This window comes from Vombatus ursinus, unplaced genomic scaffold, assembly GCF_900497805.2.
Source record: "Vombatus ursinus unplaced genomic scaffold, bare-nosed wombat genome assembly UNPS02000749.1, whole genome shotgun sequence".
Taxonomy (NCBI): Eukaryota; Metazoa; Chordata; class Mammalia; order Diprotodontia; family Vombatidae; genus Vombatus; species Vombatus ursinus.
Window position 1 is genome coordinate 7,955,787 of NW_020940527.1, and position 20,969 is coordinate 7,976,755.

The following is a 20,969-nucleotide window of genomic DNA, read 5'->3' on the forward strand; positions in this document are numbered from 1 at the left end:
TATTGATTCCTGACAGAGTAGAGAGAAGGAAGATTCTTCTCTTTTTCATAAATGAGTGAAAACTAAGGTTCAGGAGTCTGGTTCTTGCTATGCCACTACCTACTTGTTTGCTCAAGGGCCTTCACGGAATAACCAAGCTGAGGTGAGCTGTGCCACTCTATATCATGGTATCTTAAACTGAATCAACTCATCAATGTCTTGAATCAGAAAGCTCAACAAAGCTGATCCACTCAGACTTACAAGGAGGCAGGGTTCAGTTAATTGGAACTGTGCTGTGGATCTATAAGATATATTCCAATGCAATCAATATTATCCTTTAAGCCTTTAATTAGCTTTCACTTCTCTTAAGAAGTGGACAAATACAGTCAACAAAAAAATTTAAAAAAAGGAAAAAGAATTGACTTTTCTCATTTGGTGTTAGCTGTCCAATAACACTGAAGACAATTGAAAATATATATCTTTCAGTCTCAGAATGATTTCAAGGGTGGAGAGTAGTATTTATCAAAAAAAAAAAAGAAATAGGGAAAAAAACCTCCCTTCAATATAATTGGTATTTTTGCTCAGAAAAGAGAGATTGATTGAAAACAGATTGCCTTTTTGCCCAAGGAGAGTTATTAGGTACATTATCATAGAAACCTTGGAAAACCCATATTGTTCCAATCTGTCCTATATCTGATTTGAAGATTTACGGCTTCCTCTTCTTGTGCCAATGATCATTTCCCTCCATTTTGTTTTCCATACAGTGAAAGTTATCAAGGAGCCAACATATTGAAAATGTTTGAATGCAGTTAGGATTGATGGATGGGAGAGAGGCTGCCTCTTTAATTCAGCATCAACATTTGAGGACCTACTTCTCCTGGTGGGGGGGGGGGTGCAGTCACAAACACTGGAGAATCAGGGTGGAAGGCTGGTGAAAGGAGAATATTTATTTCCTAGGAATATTTTCAGGGCTTTTGCAAATTTCAGTGAAAACAGTTTGGGAGTAGGGAGTAGAAGAGGGAAGTAGGAAAAAGACTAAAGTGGGAAGGTTCCATATTTGTCCCCTCAATCATTGCACTTTCCTAAATATAGCCTTTAGCTGACAGCCATACTGACCTGACATATAGGAGTGTATATGGGTGCTACGTATTAGGAAAGACTGTGATAAACAAGAATCCAAAGGATTCTTCCAAGAACTGGTCTCTCATAATTTTTACACTGTTAGATGGGCTTAAAGAGAGAGAGAGAGAGAGAGACAGAGAGAGAGAAGTACCCTACTCAGGTACCACACAACCTTAAATTCCACTCATAAAAACTAATTTCTATGGAGCCTATAGTCCTCTTTTACAATGACCCTTGAAGGTTTATGTATTGAGTCACTCACATTTTGGTATATAATAATTTATATGATAATATAATAAAATAATAATTACATAATAATCTATCACATCTACTTTCTCCTTAGAGAAAGAGGATGAACTATTTCAAGAAGAGTGGGTATTAGAATCATAGGGAAGAGTATTGAAAAGAGAGAAGAAACTCAGACAGAAGAGTTGCCAGAGAGAATTATTGTCTCATTTCACAATTTTGCTGAGGGCTAGTTCTATTAGAGAATATAACTGTCCTAAAACAAGTCGTTCAGGCTAGGCAGCTGAAGACAGCTTGGGTTAAGGAGCTTTCAAAACACTTGTAAATGATGCTATTGATGAATTTTAATTAGGATTTTTAATTAACATAATGCTTCTACCCACATTTTTTTTTAAAGAAGAATTATGTAGCAAATAAAAGACTGGCCTCAGAATCAGAAAGACCTACATTCAAGACATTCAAATTCCTGCCTCTGACAGGAACTGCATGCATGATCCTGGACAAATTACTTAACCTCTCAGTGTCCCAGACCACTTCCTAACACTAAGTTACATTTGAATTTCCAGTCTGCATTGGCTCCCTCACCAAATGCCTGAGCTTTGAGTTACCAGTAGCTTCTAATTGTCAGAAGTACTCACATCCACTGTATTTTGGCCTGAGAATTCGGGGCTGCGTAGCTACAGGAAGTCTCAGTTGATACCCTAAGTATATATTTCTTATGGCAAGAAGTGAAATTACTCTTAATATTTGCCTTAAAAGATACATTTGAGGTAGAAGAGGGTCCTAAAATTGAAGCCAAAATAGAAGCAAGTGCCACTATTGGGAATATAATGGTAGCGTTAGAGTCTGATTGACATTAGTGTAAGTATAAAACTGTGCAAATGTGGGAAAGCTTGGCACAGAGGAGCCACAAAATGAACACTTAATGAATTACCAAAAAAAGTAGATTTCTCACTTTCCAAAGTGTTATCTAACCAGAGACAGCTTTAGTTCTGGGTACCTGGTGCTCCATCAGTGCTGATTTGAAGATAAAAGTTGCATCATTTGGGTAGGGGGCCCACTGTCTATATACTGCATTTTCCACTACCAAATTAGCACCGTTTCAGAGATAAACTAACCCATCTGTCTACCTGATAGACATGCAACAAAGTCACCATAGCATGGAAATAGGCGGATAATGTCAAAAGGGCCATGGGATCCTGAACATCTACATCCTGTTTGGGGAAACTGAGGAACTTTACAAGTGACTTCTATGGGCCCCTCCCAAAGTACCCAACACCTTGACATTCTGCCAGGGAATACATTCAGTGTTGGTTCAGCCGGAAGGGAGGAGATGACCTTTCAAAGCCTAAATTGCAAGGAGCTTTGACCTGGTTAGAGAAGTCTGGGGTCCCTTACCATGTTAGAAAGAAAGGAAGTCTCCTTTCTCTGTACCCGACTCCTCCAAATCACCATCTCCAAGTCCTGAGGTTGCTTGTGGGGGACCAAGACAAATACACCCTTGAAATGACTCAGCTAGAGCGAAAACTAAAATAATTATGACTCTAGCCAGGTCCCACAGGCAGAGATCTTAGACAGTTCTTGCCTTACTCAGGAAGACAATATAAAATGCACGGCTCTGGGCTGTTTATTTTTAAAGATACTCTATCCATTTTTACTGGAACAAGTATAAAGAACTTAAAAAACCCATAGCCATCCTGTCATAATAAATCATATGAAGTAAATTGAAAATCCTATACAGCTTTCGCTGAATACATTGTGCTCACTTTTTCAAGGAGGTAAATGAAATGTGGCATGTATTGATCTAGATGTCTCTGTAAAACTATAATATTTATATCAAATACATATGCTTGAATCTCTTTTCTGTCTTTCTGCTGAGCCTTCTAATCATGCTGTCTTGATCTGACCTCTCATCTCTCTCCCCCTTCCCCCATCCACCATTGGTAGCTGTCTGACACAGCTGGGGAATGCATTTAGAAAAGTACTTGCCAAGGGAACATACCAGCATTTCATCATGAGAGAAGGAAGGGAGGGGTGGAGAGCAAGGCCCAGCAACCCCAAACACATATTGGTCAGTCAGGACTAAACATCTGTCTTCCCTCTTTGGCTGAGATTGAGTCATTCTGTCTCACCAAGTATTATCTCTCCATGATTCTCAGAAGAGCTATAGTTCATAAGTCTTCGGGTGTTTTTTTTTTAATTTAATTTAATTTTTAAAAAAAAAAATTTAACTAAGCCATCTATACTAGTCATGGCTTTAAGCTGCTTGAGGAGACTACAGGGTCAGTGTCTTGAGCTTTCTGTGATTGGTATCCTGTCACTCAAGATTATTCTCATCTGTCTTCCCAGCTTTATCTCCTTGGGCTTCATTCAGAGAATGAGAGAAAGGTTACCCAAGATCTTCACACTTGCTTGTTGCTCCTTCTCTTCACTTACACTCTGGTCTTTCATTAACAACTGGATAATGTGTCCATTCTACTACTCAAGGAGCTGTCATTAAAGGTTTGGTGTCAACTTGGAAAGGTGTCCCGTGGAAGGCCCCAGAGATCTGCACTTAGCTCTGTGCTGATAATATTTTTAATCGATGACTTGATAAAGGCATATAAAGCATGCTCATCAAACAAGAAAATGCCACAAAGCTTGGAAGGATGACCAACACAATGGAGACAGAATCAAGATCCCAAAAGATCATATGGATGGAATTAATTAGGGAGAAATGCAAAGTCATGCACTTGAATTTACAAAAAGAGCTTCAGAAGTACAGGATGGGAGAGGCATGGTTAGATACCAGTGTGTCTGAAAAAGATGTGGGGGTTTTGATGGATTGTAAACTCAACATGAGTCATCAGTGTGACATGGCAGCCAAAAAATCAAATGTGTTCTTGGGCTACATTAAGAAAAACATATTGTTGGTCAATGGACGTGAACAGCAAGTTAGTCATATGAAAAAATGGTCTGAATCAGTGTTAATTAGAGAAATTCAAATTAAAATGACTCCGAAGTACCACTTTACACCTATCAGATTGGCTAATAAGACAGAAAAAGAAAATGATAAATGTTGTAGAGGATGGGGGGAAATCACGACACTAATGCACTGTTGGTATAATTGTGAACTGATCCAACCATTCTGGAGAGCATTTGGAATTATGCCTAACGGGCAATAAAGCTGTGCATGTCCTTTGATCCACTACTAGGTATGTAGCCCAAAGAGATCATAAAAAAGGGGAAAGGAACGTACATGTACAAAAGTATTTGTGGCAACTCTTTTTGTGTTGACAAAGAATTAGAAACTGAAGGGATGCCCAACAATTGAGGAATGGCTGAACAAATTATGGCATATAAATGTAATGGAATATTATTGCACTACAAGAAATGATGAGCAGGCAAATTTAAGAAAAACTTGGAAAGACTTACATAAACTGATGCAAGGTGAAGTGAGCAGAACCAGGAGAACAGTAACAGCAACATTGTGTGATGATCAACTGTGACTGATTTAGCTCTTCTTAGCAACATAATGATCCAAGACAATTTCAAAAGACTCATGATGGAAAATGCTATCCACTTCCAGAAAAAGAACTGATGGAGTCTGCATGCAGATTGAAGCATACTATTTTCACTTTATTTTTCATGTCTTTTTTCCTTTTCAAACCGTAATTTTTTTTTTGCAAACTGTTTCTTCTTTCACAACATGACTAATATGGAAATAAGTTGTAGATGATTGCACATATATAACCTATATCAAACTGCTTGCCATCTTGAGGCGGGTAGGTAGAGAGAGAGGGAGAAAATTTGGAACTCAGATTTTATTTTAAAAATGAATGTTAAAATTATCTTTACGTGTAATTGGAAAAAAATAAAATATTGTTAAAGAAAAGCACATTTTCCTAGACTAAGATAGCAGTATCTCTGTACCCTGCTCTGGTGAGACCACATTTGGAGTACTGAATTCAATTATGGGTAGCACCATCTAAAAATGACATTGATAAACTAAAGAGATTCCAAAGGAAGATAAGTAGGCTGGTGAAGACCTTGAGTCCATGGCACATGAGGATCAGTTAGTAGAAGTGGGAAAGTTTAGTCTGGAGAAAAGATGATTGGGGAAAAGAAGTGGTTATAATCCTTATGTTCAAGCATTTGAAGGATTTTTATGTGGAAGAGAGATTAGATTCGTTCTGTTTGTCCCCACAGGGTAGAATCAGAAGAAATGGGCAGAATAAATGAAAGGAATTTGAAAATTGCAAAGAGGTCAATTTAGACTTGACATCAGGAATGATTCCTAAAAATGACATCTGCCAAAAGCAGAATGAGCTGCCCTGCCAGGTGGTAGTTTCCTGCACACACATGCACACATACGCACAAACACACACGTCCCCAATGAGCATCAGACGTCTTTAAGCAGAGGCTGGACGGCATGTACGCGGTGGAGATTTCTTTAGCTATAACTCAGATTAGATGGCCAGTGAGGTCCCTTCCAGTTCTGAAAATTCAGTGACTCCCTGAAATCACAGTGAGTGTAATGTGACTACCATGAACCTTAAAGTCCCTAGGACAATTTTAACCATTTTAGCACCAGTCAACCCTAAAACTGAATTTGGAAAACAACATTATAGAAGGAAAAGAAGCCAAAATATATATTAAAAAAGGAAGCTGCAATTCACGAACCAATCACAGTCTTGAAGAAACCAAAGGGGAGCAAGGGATGAAATAATCTGTCTTCCTACTCCCACGTTCCATGACTACATTTGATCACAAAGGACAGAAAGAGAGATTACCCTGCTATTCTTGGGAAGAAAGTGATCTCCATATTCTGCTGTCAATAAAATGCAGAAGGGGGATGGTGGGCTGCTGTAGAGAAGCATGATTTTTTCCCTAATGGAAGCAGAGGAATGACCTGAGGTTTAGCCAAGGCAACTCAAAAAACTAGGTCCATCAAGGCAAAGAGAATTGGCTACTCAGAGATGCTAACTAGATGAGATGCCCAGCTGCACAGTGGAAACAATCTGACCATGGCCATCTGTAGATCATGTGTCCCATCCCTATATCCCCAAATTAGGGCATTATAGAAGCCATCTCAGACAGATTATCCTCACTATAATCATAAGCCATATATTAAAAATCTGCTATTTCAATCATGGACAAGTGGTAAGGTTTTGCCAATACATAATCCATCAATCTTGAATGTCATAGTTGAAAGATACTCTGGAGATCATCTATTTTTTAACCAGAACCAAGACTACTTTTCCCATCATCCCCAATAAGCAGTCATCCATCCAGCTCTACTTGAACACCTTGAATGACAAGGAATTCACTATCTCACAAGACAGTTCATTCCATTTTGGGGCAGTTCTAGTTATCAGAAAGTTCTTCCTTGTAATAAACTGAAATCTCCATCATTGGAACTACCATCAGTTCTTCAATTCAACTCAACATTAAGTATTTTTCAAATGCAGCCCCATTTCTGCTACTCAACTAACTGTGTGACCTTGGGAATGGGCCTTAGTTTACTCAATTGTAAAATGAGGGCATTGGACTAGATTATTTCAAAATCCTATGATCTTATGTGGTACCTATCTGAGCAGCCTGGAAAGTACCCACTGTATTCTTCCCTTTGGCATGGGCCTTATAAGCCCATGTTCAGAGAGAGAAGAAAATAAAGATGGCACAAGGAGAGTCACTTTCCCTCTGTGCCCAGAATGTGCTCACTCCTCACCTCTATCTCTTAGAAGCTCCAGCTTCCTTTGAAATTGAACTAAAATTCCACTTCCTAAATGAGGCCTATCTTGACACACACCCCTGCCAGCTGCTAGCACCTCCCTCCCCCCAAAATTATTTTGCATTATATTGGGTGTCCCAGAAGAGTTTTCTTAGTGTTGCTTTAAGCTATGTACTTTTAAGTATTGCTTAAACACTTAAAAGTAATTGCTTTCTAAGTAATTGCTTAAATATAACTAAGTATTCCTTAACTATTTAAAAGAACAACTCAGAATTGCACTAAGATTTTTGGGACACCCTGTATACATTTGTATGTTATACATAATATATAGTGAAGGTATGTATATGTGTGTGTGTGTGTGTGTGTGTGTGTGTGTGTTTAGAAACATACACATTATACGTTAGAGGCAGCTAGGTGGTGCAGTGGATAGAATCAGGGCCTGGAGTCCAGGAAGATTTGAGTTCAAATCTAGTCTTAGGCACTTATTAGTTGTGTGACCCTTGGTAAGTCAATTAACCTTTATTTGCCTCAGTTTCCTCAACTGTAAAATTGGAATAATAATAGCTTCAACTTTCCAGGGTTGTGGTAAGGATCAAATGAGATTCTTGTAAAGCACTTAGCAGAGTATCTGGCACACAGTAGGTTCTATATAAACATTAGTTGCAAATATATATTATAAGTCATTACATGTTATATATAACATATATGCACATATACATACCTATATAATACTTATATGTCCATATATTGTTTCTCTCAATAAAATGTAAGCTCTGTAAGAGGAGGGACCGTTTTCACTTCTGTCTTTCTGTCTTATTCTTCCAGGCACTTAACATACTCTTAGGCAGAGAGTAGGTGTATAATACACATTTGTTGATTGAATGGTGTGTGTGTGTGTGTGTGTGTGTGTGTGTGTGTGTGCTTTTCTCTTTGTCCTTGATCTTATGTTGAAGTAAACAGACCCTTCTGATACTCCAGCAACTACAATCAGAGAATTGGAAGGGACCTTAGAGGGCATGCAGACCCACCCCTCTGAGATATCCTTGACAAGTGGTCATAAACCTCTGCCTGGACATCTCGAATGATAGAAAACTCATTACTGAAAAAAGGCAAGCTCTTCTGCTGCTGGAGAATGCTAATTGCTAGGAAGGTCTTCTTTATATTGAACTGAAATCTGATCGATATAAGGGGTTGGCACCTCCCTTCTCTCTAGTACAATGGCCAAACCAGCCTCCAGCACTGGATTCATGGAGAGTTCACAAGAGGAAGGCACCACATGCTTACATTCCCATAGCAGGACCTCCCACACTTGCAGCACACAATTCACAAGAATCTGTGGGTGCTGTGGCATGCAGGGTGAGGACATGCTACAGGAGAAGGTCTGACGAAGCCTTGTAGGACAAATCTTCCTGTAGCATTGACACAGCGGAATCAGTCTTGCCTTCAGCTACTGCTCTGATCCTTCCAATTCTTCATGCTTCATGCTGTTGTCCCCTCCGTCACTTGTAATGGTTTCTCAGGGGCCGAGGTTGCTTATTATTCTTGTATTAAACTGAAGTAGCTCCCTCCTGAATTTCTCTGATGCAGGATGCTCTCAAATGAGCAATTCTTTACCTCAAACATATTTTGCTACATTAACTATCATTTTCCTGTGGTGATTTTTACTATTTTATTATATTTAGCTATTTAGTATATTGAGTATTTATTTTATTTAGACACATCTTCATTCCACTAAAAGTTATCTACTAATTGATTTAGTAGCAGCCTGGCCTAGTGAATAGGGGCCTAAAATCATCTGAGAAGACATGGATCCAAATGCTGCCTCTGTTACTTGCTTAGCTGTGTGACCCAATGTTACTGGGGCAGGGGAACAGAGAGAGAGAAAGAATGATCTCAAGTGAGAAGATCAGGGTACAACTTCTGCTCTGATACTTGCCACTTCCTGTAGGCTCCATTTTCCTCATCTTTTAGAAGAGGGTTAGACTAGAAATCATCAGGGGTTTGCCCCAGCTCTAGATTTGCGTACCCACGTTTCTTAATCTCTAGGTGCCTCCAGCAATGCCCTTAGACTTAAATACTAAATAATAGATTACCTTTGTACTGGTAGGGAGAATTTCCGTACTAGCAATTCTCGAGGTTGGTGAAATCATGGCTCTACTCACATATTGGCAGGGTTGGTCTATTTAGAAAAAAGTTACCGACCGAAAATCAGCCCACTCCAGCAAAGTCTCTGCCATAGTACCTGACCATCAGCCCTCAGTGGTTTCCCTGGGACCAGCTCTTCTTGAACAGAGCAAGAAAGTTGGAATGGGATGGATTCACACTGGACGCATTCTCAGAAGACTGCTACCTGCCATGTTGACTCTTTGGTGTCAACATGGTGGCTTTCCTTCTCAAAGTATTTTGATCAAATGGGGAGAAATAAACTATTCACCAGACATACTTTCAGGTGATTTCATCAGTTCTTCTCACACTAAATTCACACTTGGCAGGGGTTCCTGATTCAAGGGAAAGGGTAGGTAGTGAACAAGCCTGGGGGTTGCTAATAGAAGTGGGAGATTGTTATGTTTTTTTCCCCTTGAAGGAAGTAAGGCTATTTGAGAGAAAACTCTTAAGTATGAATGTGACTTGAAAATTCACCTAGTGCATTACCCCCCTACATTTCCATCCCTCCTTTTCAGAACAATAGCTATAGCACGTTGATGAGAATGTGAAAAAGAAGGGAGACAGAGGCGAATGATGGAGGGGAGGAGGGAGTGGAGAGAGGATCTTCATTTCATTAGTGTTATCTGACAGTTGATTTAATATGCATTCAATTTTTAAGTCTTCCTAAATAGGGCTTCATGTTTGAGAGAAGCTGAAGATAGGGGTTTAAAGGAATGCAAAGCAGATGGTAAGAAAGAGGCATCCATACCCAGGCCCAGACAATGGGCCATGTTCTGCTCTCAGGTTACACTCTCATCTTGTTGGAAAGTAATATCTGGCATATTACATGATATAATACAACATCTAATATCACTTGCTTTTGGTCTCTAACTCACAGTACTGAATTTCAGAAGTAGTTAAAGTGTCGTTTTTTCCTAGGGTATTAGGGCAAGGTCTTTTTTTTTTTTTCCTCAAAAAAAGTTCAGTCCTAATCAAAGCAGGATGCTTAATCAATCCAAGGTGCCCTGTCAACTCAAATTATCTGTTTGTCTTCTTATTTACTATATCTGTCTGTCTACAATTCTTCATATCTTTGGGAAGATCAGTTATTGAGACCTACGCTTTCTTCTCAATGGAATCCCTACCAAATGCTCCTTCTTGATGATATGTTGGTGATTTGCTAATTTATGGCTTTTTAAATCTAGAAATATGAAGAAATTGCTGAGGAGAAGAGCCGGGAAGTCACATGAGCCTCAGAATCAGAGTACTTAATGGTTTATTTGACAAGGAATTGAAGTTTGTGTAAAATGAAAAGCTTCAGACACATTTCAATCGGAGCAGTATCTTGGGGGGATTAACGAAATGTCTGTGATTCAGAAATTGTCAATGACATCCCACAGAAAACATCACTCACATGAGCAGTCCACCCCATTACAGCCCGAGTTGAGAATCATGAGTGAGAACTGCCCAAGAAATGATATACAAACAGGAGGTGGGAGGATGATCGTTTGCTTAGCCCTCATCCAGTATCAGTTCAATTACTCTCTGAATCATATTTCTATGTCTCAGTCTTGCCCTCTATTAGGTGAACACATTAAATGGGAATATCATCTTGGAGTGATTATGGCACCTCTGTCAATCATGGATTTAAATAGCAGTGACATAGATTTAAGTTAATTCTGAAGAACTTCCTAACAGTGTGGTTGGTTAAGTATTCTAGCAGGCTGCCAAATTAAGTTACAAGATCTTTGGGCATCTTTGAGAGGGACAGGAATTCACAAATCTAGAACAGAGGTTCCTAATCTATTTTGTGATATGTACTCTTTTGGTAGCCTGGTGAACCTTTTCTCAGGTTAATGCTTTTTAAATAAATAAAGGAAATGTTAAATTTCAGTTACAGATTAGTGAAAATAAAACTGTAATTCTTCCCATGCAAGTCCACAGACTTCCCTATCCTTGGATCCTTTTGGAGGTCCATAGACTTCAAATTAAAAACTCCAGACCTAGAACAAATTTTGCAAATTTTAAGGCAGGGTAACAAACCAGGCATGTTCCTTTTCCATGAAGGAAATCACAATGTATGTGTTTAGGAAACTTGCAAAATTCTGCTTAAAAGTTACTTTAAAACTCTACAACTAACTGAGTTTTTATGACACTTTTTTTTCTTTAGAAAGTATTGTGCCAAGCAAGTTAAATTTCTATGTGGTGATTAAAAAGGTGATGAAACTTGCAGATTTCTGAGACATGAAAGATGAGAGGGAACAGGAAGAAATCTCAAAAATAAAAAAGAGAGTGAAAAAAGTACATTTTTTTCCAACTAGGGAAAAAATAATCATAGGAAAAAATAATTCTTACCGACCAATGACATCTTATAATTTTTTAATTCATCTCTTATTCTTGTTTTCTCTGCCTGACCAGAAGTATAGATCAATAGCATGGAATTTGGCAGTACAGATGGAAGCTTGTCTCTCCTTAAATTATAAGTAGGCCTTTTGCGCTTTCTTTCTAAGTGACTTCAAAATCCTAGTAGCAGAAAAGTTCTAGGGCCATTAAAGTATCATATAGCTGTTCGAGGCCCAGACAAAGTATGACAGGAAGGTACACATCATCTAGGAAAGTTTGATTCCGAGTTAAGAGATTCCTGAGTAATGAATCAGTTGTCATCACTGGGGAGGGGGAATACAAATTAGATTAGATACTGATTGATGATAAATAAGGTTTAGTGAGCATCTTCTATTTGTACCTATGCATTTATATTTCTTTACATCTTACTCCAAACATTTATATTTCTTTATAACTTGCTCCAAGTTATTCTCCAGGATAGTTCAACTATTTTTCTTTAATTTTGATGCTTTTAATAAAGCATTATATTTTAATAAAAAATTAAAATACATTTCTGAATGGAAATATATAATAAAATATTTTTCCAGTGCTTAACTAAGGGAAAAAGTTAAGTTCTTAGGATGAGGCTTCAAGGTATTACCCATCTAGATTGTACCAGATTACCCTAATTCCTGATAAAAGACCTCAGGATTTAAGGGGAGGGGGAGATAGCTTTTTAAGAGCTGGCCTTGAAAATCCATATTTACCAATGACAAAGGAAGAAATACTTGTAGAAAACTTCAACAATAGGTTCTCCTTGTAGAAAGCTTTAACAATAGGTTCTCCAGATTCTAATTGATTGTGATGTCTAGGAAATCACAACCCAGGTGAAAATAACAGTTTTCTCCAGCCCAGATCAACCCCTCAAAAATGGAGTACAAGTTTAAAGGTCAAAGCCCTGTTAATCTATAAGGACAAAGATTATGTTCCCTACCAAAGCTTAATAAACATTACTGACAAACAGAGCAACTAACTCCAGGGAGTTTCCTTTTCACTTGGGACATTTTATTCATTTCTCATACTCTCTAATGTATGTTGGGCTAGTCAGCACCACCAACATGGGTTACAGCTATCTCTCTGCCATACAGCAAACTCTTGATAACCAGGGGTTTTTATCCAAGTTGTACATGATCCAAGGATGTTTTGATGAGGAAGAGATAGAAAGTATTAACCAAAGTGAAAACGGTGGTTTCTGCATAGATTTCATGTATCTATCCCATGTCCATCCCTCCCCAAATCCTTTCTCATATGTGACCAACAGGAGGTTGTATTTTTGACCCAACTAATATGATAAAATTAAAGAAAGCTGTGGGTTGCAAAGAGGAAATGTTCCAACGTTCCCTTCTTCTCATAGACCCTAAGTCAATAGAACTGGGTGAATCCTTCAGAGTAGTGGTGTTCCCACTATCAATGGAGGAACTGCAAGAGGAAGGCATGGAAACATGCATATGAAAGGATAAAGGAGACAGAAGTAAAGTTTGTTCTGGCCACAGATATATGAGTAAGTAAGGGCATGTAGAATTAAGTACAGGATCATAAATCTTAGAGCTACAAAAGAACACCTGGTCCAACCCTCTTGCCTTTACTGAGGAAGGTATTATTATCCCCATTTTATAGATGGGATATGTTTCTTGAATATAAAAAAGGGGAAAATGAAAATAAACTGTCACAACATTTTGGTAATGCAACCAAGGCAGACTGATTCCACTGGTGTCAACTACTCTTAAGCCAAAGCTCCTTAATGTAATTTCTTTTACCTAGCATACATGGGTCATATACCACAAGTTTTAAAACCTATAGTTTCCTGCTTTCTTTACCCTCTAGTCACTCATTCCTCTCTCCTCTGTACCTTCAAAGGCTGAAGAAGAACATCTCTCCTGTTATTTGGCTGCCTGGCAGTACAATAAGAGGTCAATCCAGTTCCTCCATACTTTTTACTCCTCCTGTCATCCAAAGTCAAACTCACTCTGTTCAAGTATGGTAGACAAATTGTTAGAAACCCATTTCTTCTGGATGGCACTCTAACTGAAGTCACTGGTCTAAAATTATAGTCTTGCAGTGTCCTATGGGGACAAAATCTAAATTTGGGGGTTAAATTATCAATGAATTATTCTTATTTTTCATTGTTTCTATCCACGCGACCCCTGGCTATGGTCTGATTCGTTCTTTCAAACTAATTACAATTAAGCTGAGTCGCCCACATTAACAATGAGGAGGAGGAGGAGAAGAAAAACAATAATGATATTAATGACTAACATTTGCATAGCTCTTTAAGATTTGCAAAGTACTTTGCATATTTTAGCTCATTCAGTCTTCACAACAACCTTGTAAAGAAGGTGCTATTGTAATCCCATTCTTACAAAGGAGGAAACTGAGGCCATGAGAAGTGACTTGCCCAGGGTCACACAACTTGTGAGATGTATGAATCAGAATCCTATCTAAGTGATGACTCAAGCCTAGGTTTTCCTAACTCCAAGCGAGACACTATCCACTGTACCACCTAAAATTACCTAGAAGGGAAAGTTCTGGGGAAGAGCTCTAGAGACCCACAGAAAGTGACCACAGTCAATCCCTGCCATTCCCTTCCCTTTCTTTTGCTCCACTCTGATCAACATGCTTCAGAATCATGGCATTAGAAAGGCAAACTAGAGAACAAAGAAATGTGTGGTCAGACGTTCTGCTCCTAAAACCTAGAGCTCAGGTTTCAGTGGCTGGACATTCTCAACATACCCCGCCCTGTGCTTCCTATTTAAGATAATTCTCAGGCTTTCCCAATCTGTTCTAGTCCCAAATTGAACACTTCCATTGTACCCAGGTGTGGAACCTTACTTTGGGGCAGACCCTGGCTTCTAGGCTAAACAAACAACCAGTCCTGCCCTTAAAACTGTCTGCCTATTAGTGATGACTGAAATGATACTTCTCAGAGTTGGGTGATGACCTCCTATGATAGAGGAGGTGTGACACATTGATCTAAATGGTATTTTATGGCACCTTAAGGCCTTGAAAAAGGGGATGTTCTGGAAAGAGACAAGCTGTGCTTACATTATGCCAAACATCTGTATGAGAATTTTAAAATGTGGCTCTCATATTTCCAAATATCCTGAGATATGGTGGCAGGTCAGACATTGAGCTTTCTGACCACATTTTTCAGTTTGAATCCAGAGCCATGTTGATGAAACCTTGATATAATGACATTTCTCAAAGCTACCCTGAGTTTTCTGACAAGTTAATACATCTTTATTAGGGTTATTTCTGCACAAACCATATATCTGCAAAGAGATACCTACACCATGCATAGGTTTTAATTGCTTTCTGAGGCAGTCAGGTTTTATTAAGTTTTTGGAAGAGTGGTGTCTGTATGTGCATGCAAAAATGAAGACACACATACTTATGCCCACACAAAAATTCAGAGAGCAATGTGCTATTTTAAGAGTCCAAGCTATATCTTTCACCAAAGTTTAACTGCTTTCATTTTGCAAATGCATTTAATTTTATCTGGAAACTTTTTGACATTAGAAATAGAACAACTGTAGTTTCTCATTATGTTGGCTGCCAGAAACTATGCTTGGTTGCTCAACTAAAGACCTTATATTGCTAATTACTACCACATGCCCATATCCCAAGTGAAGGAAAACTTATTGGTTCTGACAGCCCATTCTCTCAACACTGAATTCCAAAAGAAAACTCAAATTTTGGCCAAACATAACATTTCATCAATCTTGTTCTCCTGACTGGAAAAAACAACATCAAACAAGGGGTGCTAATGGCCCTTTATGACTGTGCCTTTCCCAAGCTTATATTTTCTGATGAAAGATCTAAGTGACCAAAGGGCTTCTTTAAACTACTTAGTAATTAGCTTTTGAACCAGGAAACAATGCATAAAGTAAATTGAACAGTCCTTGTGCTGATGATAGAGCCAGCTCTCAGTCAATAGGATCTATGGGTGATGGTGACTGAGAAAGAATTTTACAAACAACATACTAATAAAGGGGGAGTTTAAAAAGAAAAAAAAAGAGAAAACCAGACTAAAAGCAGTGATAAAAGATAATGAAGCAAAGTAAAAAAAAAAGCTGCAGGAAGTCTGGGATCTAAGGTTCTCATATTGGGGAGTTGGAGATAGAGTAAAGGTCAAAATTGAAAGTCAAGGAAACAGTAGAAGGCTGGTGAGTGAAGGCTTGCCTTGAGAGGTCTTTCTTGGGTTCCTTAACAGCACAAGCCCATCTCTACCACGGCCACCCAAGTCTGGAGAGGGAGAGATATTTGAGAACAGCATTCACCCTGAGTGAAAGTAGTTTACCTACGTGTTGTTTTGGCTTTCTCTATGCATGTGTGTTGGGGGGTGGATCGGAGGGATGGTTTGTGTGGATATACATGGCTGTTGTTTTGTGTCTGGGCCTGTTTTTAAAATATGCAATAGGGTCATGACTTATATTTAATCCTTTCTTATTTGACAAGGTCACAGGCAGGTTTGTGTCAACTTTACTAGTGTTCAATTGTGGCAGCGAAGTGGGGAATCCTATGAAGAGAATTCTAGGACTTTTTGGAGACCTTTTACTTGTGACTGAATACCAGTTGTCCCAAGCTAGCAGAAGGGATGTTTCCTCTCCAGCCTATGAAAGGAAAGACATGGGGCTCTATGGAACAATTTGGATCCATCCAACGGCTTGGTTCGATTCCTATGCAGAACTGTTAGGTCATCTGAATGGGATGGCTACGGTAATGGGAAGGTGGAAGAATTGTGATTTCCAATGAAAAGATGCCAACTGGACTCCTCTCTAGTACATATATATATATATATATATATATTTTTTTTTTCCTTTGGAAAAGAAACAAGTCTCCCGGGGGCAATTCAAGAAAATGAACCATTTTCTACCATCTCATTTTCTGAATGGAAGACTAGGCACTTGAGCTCAAAGAGGAAGGCAGGGTGAGGAGGAATCATGAACAGGGGATGAGGCTTTCCGAGGCGATCCATTATGGTCCTGGTGACACCGGCAATTCATCATTAGAAATGCGAAGGAACATTTATTTTGTTTCCTTGGGAAAATCCACCACAAACAGTTCATGGGAGACCTATTGAAGTGGTAATGCCACTTCAGTGTAGAATAGTTATCCTACCAGATTCACTATTTACTTAGGAGGAAAGGGTTTGATTGACACTGGGCCAACATTTTGATATGTTAGTATAACCTACCCCCACTTCAGAATTCTCTTAAGAGCTAAGCACTTATGCATGAGGCCAAAGTATTCACCCACAGTTCCACTTAGTACAAATGGCTTGAATTTAATGCTCTCTCCCCAGTTCTGTCTCATCTGAGGGAAGCAGTTTCTTTGAGAATAGGATTTGCCTTTTTTTTTTCCTGTATAGGTCAGTAAGGTCAAAAGTAAGTCCCACATGACAACCATTCCTACAAATGATCACAATGATGAAGATAATTTTGCTCCATCTCTGGCATCACCTTCCAATTCTAGAATATGACTGTCTGTAATATCGTGATTTCAACCTCATAAAATAAGACTGAAGAGAGGATAGAGTTTTCTTTGATTTTTTTTAGAACCAGAATTGCTTAACTAAGCTAGCTGATACTCAGAATGAGATTATCCAGATTATCTAAGAATAGTAGGGATATTCTCAGAAATGACCATAATAGCTATAGGTCACTTGTGGATGAGTTCCATCATTTTCTTGGATGAGAGTAAAGGAAGTATATTGTGACTGATGCCTTAGCATGGCCCAGGTCTTTAAACCAAGTGTGACCACTTTCTCATGGTGGGGGGTGGAGGGGAAAGGAAATAAAATCTGTCCTCACACTCCACAGTCTGTCCCCCTCCCCTTCTACCTGACCGAAACACTCAAGTGAAGGATGGGTTAGAAGAGTGTCAGGGCTCAGGTGTCATCTCCACAAAGGGCCGCTAAAATCGCACAATCACACCTTTTTTCTTGATGAAACTGACTTACTTTCTGCCTCCATGTTTGTTAAAAGTCCCGCCGAATTTATTCCGGTTGAGGATGAGAGCAGCAATTTCGGGAACGTAGCGGGCAAACATTGCCTACATGCATGAAACAAAGAAACAAGAGGGAAAAAAAAAAAAGAAAATGGCATGCAGAGAGGATTCTACTGCTCTGGCTGCAGTGAAACCTCCTGGCATACTTACTTTCTTCCACTAACCGCACTATAGGAACCACCGTATTTCTTGCGGTTTCCTATTAACTCTATGATTTCAGGGACGTAGCTGGCAAACATGGCCTAAGGAAAAGATAGGAGACAGAAGAAAAGACTAAAAAGAGAGGTCAAAGAAAGATGGGGGATTAAGATCTGAAAATGCAAGGAGTTTTTAAAAATGACCACAAAAAACACACAAAAAAGGGAAACTCTTGAAAAAACACAAAATGTTGGCTTTCAGGAAGACTCAAACCTAGCAAACTAAGACATTTCAAGATGGCTGGACATCACATAAAGTAAAGTGGGAACAAAATAAAATCAAACTGCCATCTAGCTCTGCTTCCAGAAAGGGTTTGGAGGGAGAAAAAAACAAAGTTGTATGCTGCAAAAACAAGATGAATTTTTTTAAAAAAAAGTTATCTCTAACCTTAAGAACCTTTTACTTGATAAAATTCAAAAGTGAACCAAAGTGGCCCCATGACACAACAAAGAATAACAAACATCAGTTAAAAATTGTTTTTCAAATCTTTTAAAAACAAAGAATTAAAAGACATAAAAAGGGTTGTCAGAGATTACATGAGAGAAAAAAAAAGTAGCAAGGAGACGAACAAATCTGCCATGTTTTGTCCAACAAACAGTTAAGTTGTGGCTGGATACTCTTAGAACCTGCTGACCAACAGCTAGGTCATGTGACCTGTCAGAACTGTACATATGTTACAGGAATACAGGAAATATACACATGCACATATTCATTTATATACATGTTACAAATGTATATGTCATATACATACAATATAGAGAGATATGTATGCATACACAGAATTATAAATATGTGTGCAGTGTATATAAGGGTCTGCTGGATGAGAATTAGGATTTTAACCACTTACCTCGGAGAAAGCAAAAATCTAAACATAAATTTGACTGCCTTCAAAAACAAAATGCAGTAACTGTTGGATTGTTCCTAGCACGTCCCCCCCTCCTACTCCCAGTGGCAACATAACAAAAGTCAGTCATTTTGCTGCTATGTAAACATATGCATGGGCCAAAATACCATGGAACTCTGTGACTTAAAAGGGAAAAGATCAGAGGTGTTTGTGCTAGTACTTGAAGTGGCCAGTTAGGAGACCATCATTACCACATGATGACTTCCAAATGGGCGAGGCTATCAGGATTTGTCACTGTCTAACTCTTAGAGCAGACCCAAGCCACAGTGTTTGTTGGAAGTCGAGGGGAGGAACACAGAGGGAGAAGGAGAGCTTTTGAAACTGCAACCTGACTAAGAAGTATTGATAACATCTAACAGCATCCTGCAAAAGCAGTTGTTGCCACCAAGGAGTGGGCAGCAAATTGCATTACTGTCCAGAAGGCTGTCTCATTTACTCCCATGCATTATTTCCTTAAGACATTTAGGTTCATTGAAAGCTAAATGAATATCTCTAGACAAGGGCAAGGGATCTGGATAACATAAATCCTTGTCTGTGGAAAACAAGTTGTACATAACAGCCCCCAAAATATGCTGAAAAGTCATATCTGTGCTCTCATTTACTTTAGCAGAATATAAAACTAAGGCAATCATTTGCTTTTAATGCAGTCACTGGTCTAAGTAGTATAAGGCTTTTAAGGAAATGAATAATCAACAATATTAATGATCATAAATATCATCATCATAATAAAAAGAGATTTTACCAGTCCCCCGAGGATGAAGAAGACCATGAAGAGGCGGCCAAGGGTGGTTTTTGCATAAACATCCCCATAACCGACAGTGGACATTGTAACCATGAGTAAATAGACACATTCCCAGTATGTTAGAGGTTGGTTATTTTGGAAATTTTCCCATGGATCCCCTGAGTTCTCCACCTATAATAAAGGGACATGAGTTAGACAAGAAAAAAAATAACTGAATAAACCAGAGTTAGTACAAGCAAGTGGTTTCTTGAATTTTCCTTCCCCCTGAGACTGGTGTTTGTCTCTCTGGGTCAAGTTGAGCAAGCCTCAAGTCTTAAGGCAGTAGAGTAATGAAATGTGTCTTTGGATGATTGAAAAATAAAGGGATCTGGAGAAGGAAGAAGACATTGGTCCATTTTTCTCCTCACCATTAAAAGTCTGCAAATACTTAACTGATTGTGACCTTGTTCCCGGTCAAGTTTCTATGACACTTAGTTTTGAAAAAAATTTTTTTTCTTTTGCCTTAACCCTGTCTGTGAGCCCCATTATTGTCAAATAGACCCAAGCCATGTTCTCTCATTCACCGTGATAACATTGGGTCCTCACCTTAGACACCTTGCTTGTATTTTCAGTTGCTTTCAAGGAGATAATTAATAGTTTTGTACTCTTCGAGACTGAGTGCCAATCTTACAGGTGACACATGGATGCCCCAAATGAATAGTACCCCTCAAAGCTAGACCTCATTGTTAGGAAACAATAAGGAATTCTACCATTCAAGCAGAAATGGCTTCATCTGTGGTAACAGCAGGGCTTCTTTCCTTTGAATTTGGTCTCCAACACCAAGTTAATCCCAGCAAATGAGCCTTATTTGATCAGTTTCACTCTATCTAGTGGTGGTTTACCAGCTATCAAGACCAACATAACCACATTCCAGTCCTAGTGGAGCTCTACTAAAAGTTTCCAGCAACCTTCCTCTTCAGGCACCAAATGAAGCACTTCAATGGTCTTGAAAATTCATACCAGGATTCTAAGTGCACCCTTAAGCTTCCATTTTCTGTGGATGATCTGGGTTCCTCCATGTCTATTCTGACCTTCGGTTGAGGAAAATACCACCCTAAGGCCACATACGAATGACAGTTAGAACGTTCAACACTGAAAGGCAGAAAAGATGGGCTCACTATCTCTCTCTCTTCAAATAATTAAGTATATATCCCCAGGAACTAGAGATTTCCCTTCTAAAATTACCTTCCATTTATTCCATATGTATCTTGTATGTATTTATTTACATGTTGTCTCAGTCAATCAACTAGTACTTAATAAGTGCCCACTATGTTTCAGTCATGGTGTTGAGTGCTAGAGATACAAATGGAAAGAACAAAACAATGCCTCTCTCAAGGAGTTTATATTCTAACAGGGAGCCCAGGCATACATATTTAAGTAAATATAGAATAGTTATAAAAAGAATAAATACAAAGTCATTAAACAGAGAAGTATCCAAGAGAGGGCACTAACAGTTGGAGAGGACCAAGAAAAGTTTCTTGTAGCTCAACTTA

The 20,969-nt window shown here is 38.8% G+C and overlaps 1 protein-coding gene across 5 annotated transcripts in view; it reads right to left on the reverse strand.

The window, feature by feature from the left end:
- KCNMA1 (potassium calcium-activated channel subfamily M alpha 1) overlaps positions 1 to 20,969 on the reverse strand; it is a 907,067-nt gene that overhangs the window by 253,401 nt on the left and 632,697 nt on the right. For all 5 annotated transcript variants that reach the window (XM_027858884.1, XM_027858875.1, XM_027858865.1 and 2 more), the window contains exons 8-9: positions 19,438 to 19,608; positions 17,744 to 17,835 (exon numbers count right to left, since the gene is read on the reverse strand). In XM_027858884.1, the coding sequence (XP_027714685.1) occupies positions 17,744 to 17,835; positions 19,438 to 19,608 (263 nt within the window). The remainder of the gene's footprint in view (positions 1 to 17,743; positions 17,836 to 19,437; positions 19,609 to 20,969) is intronic.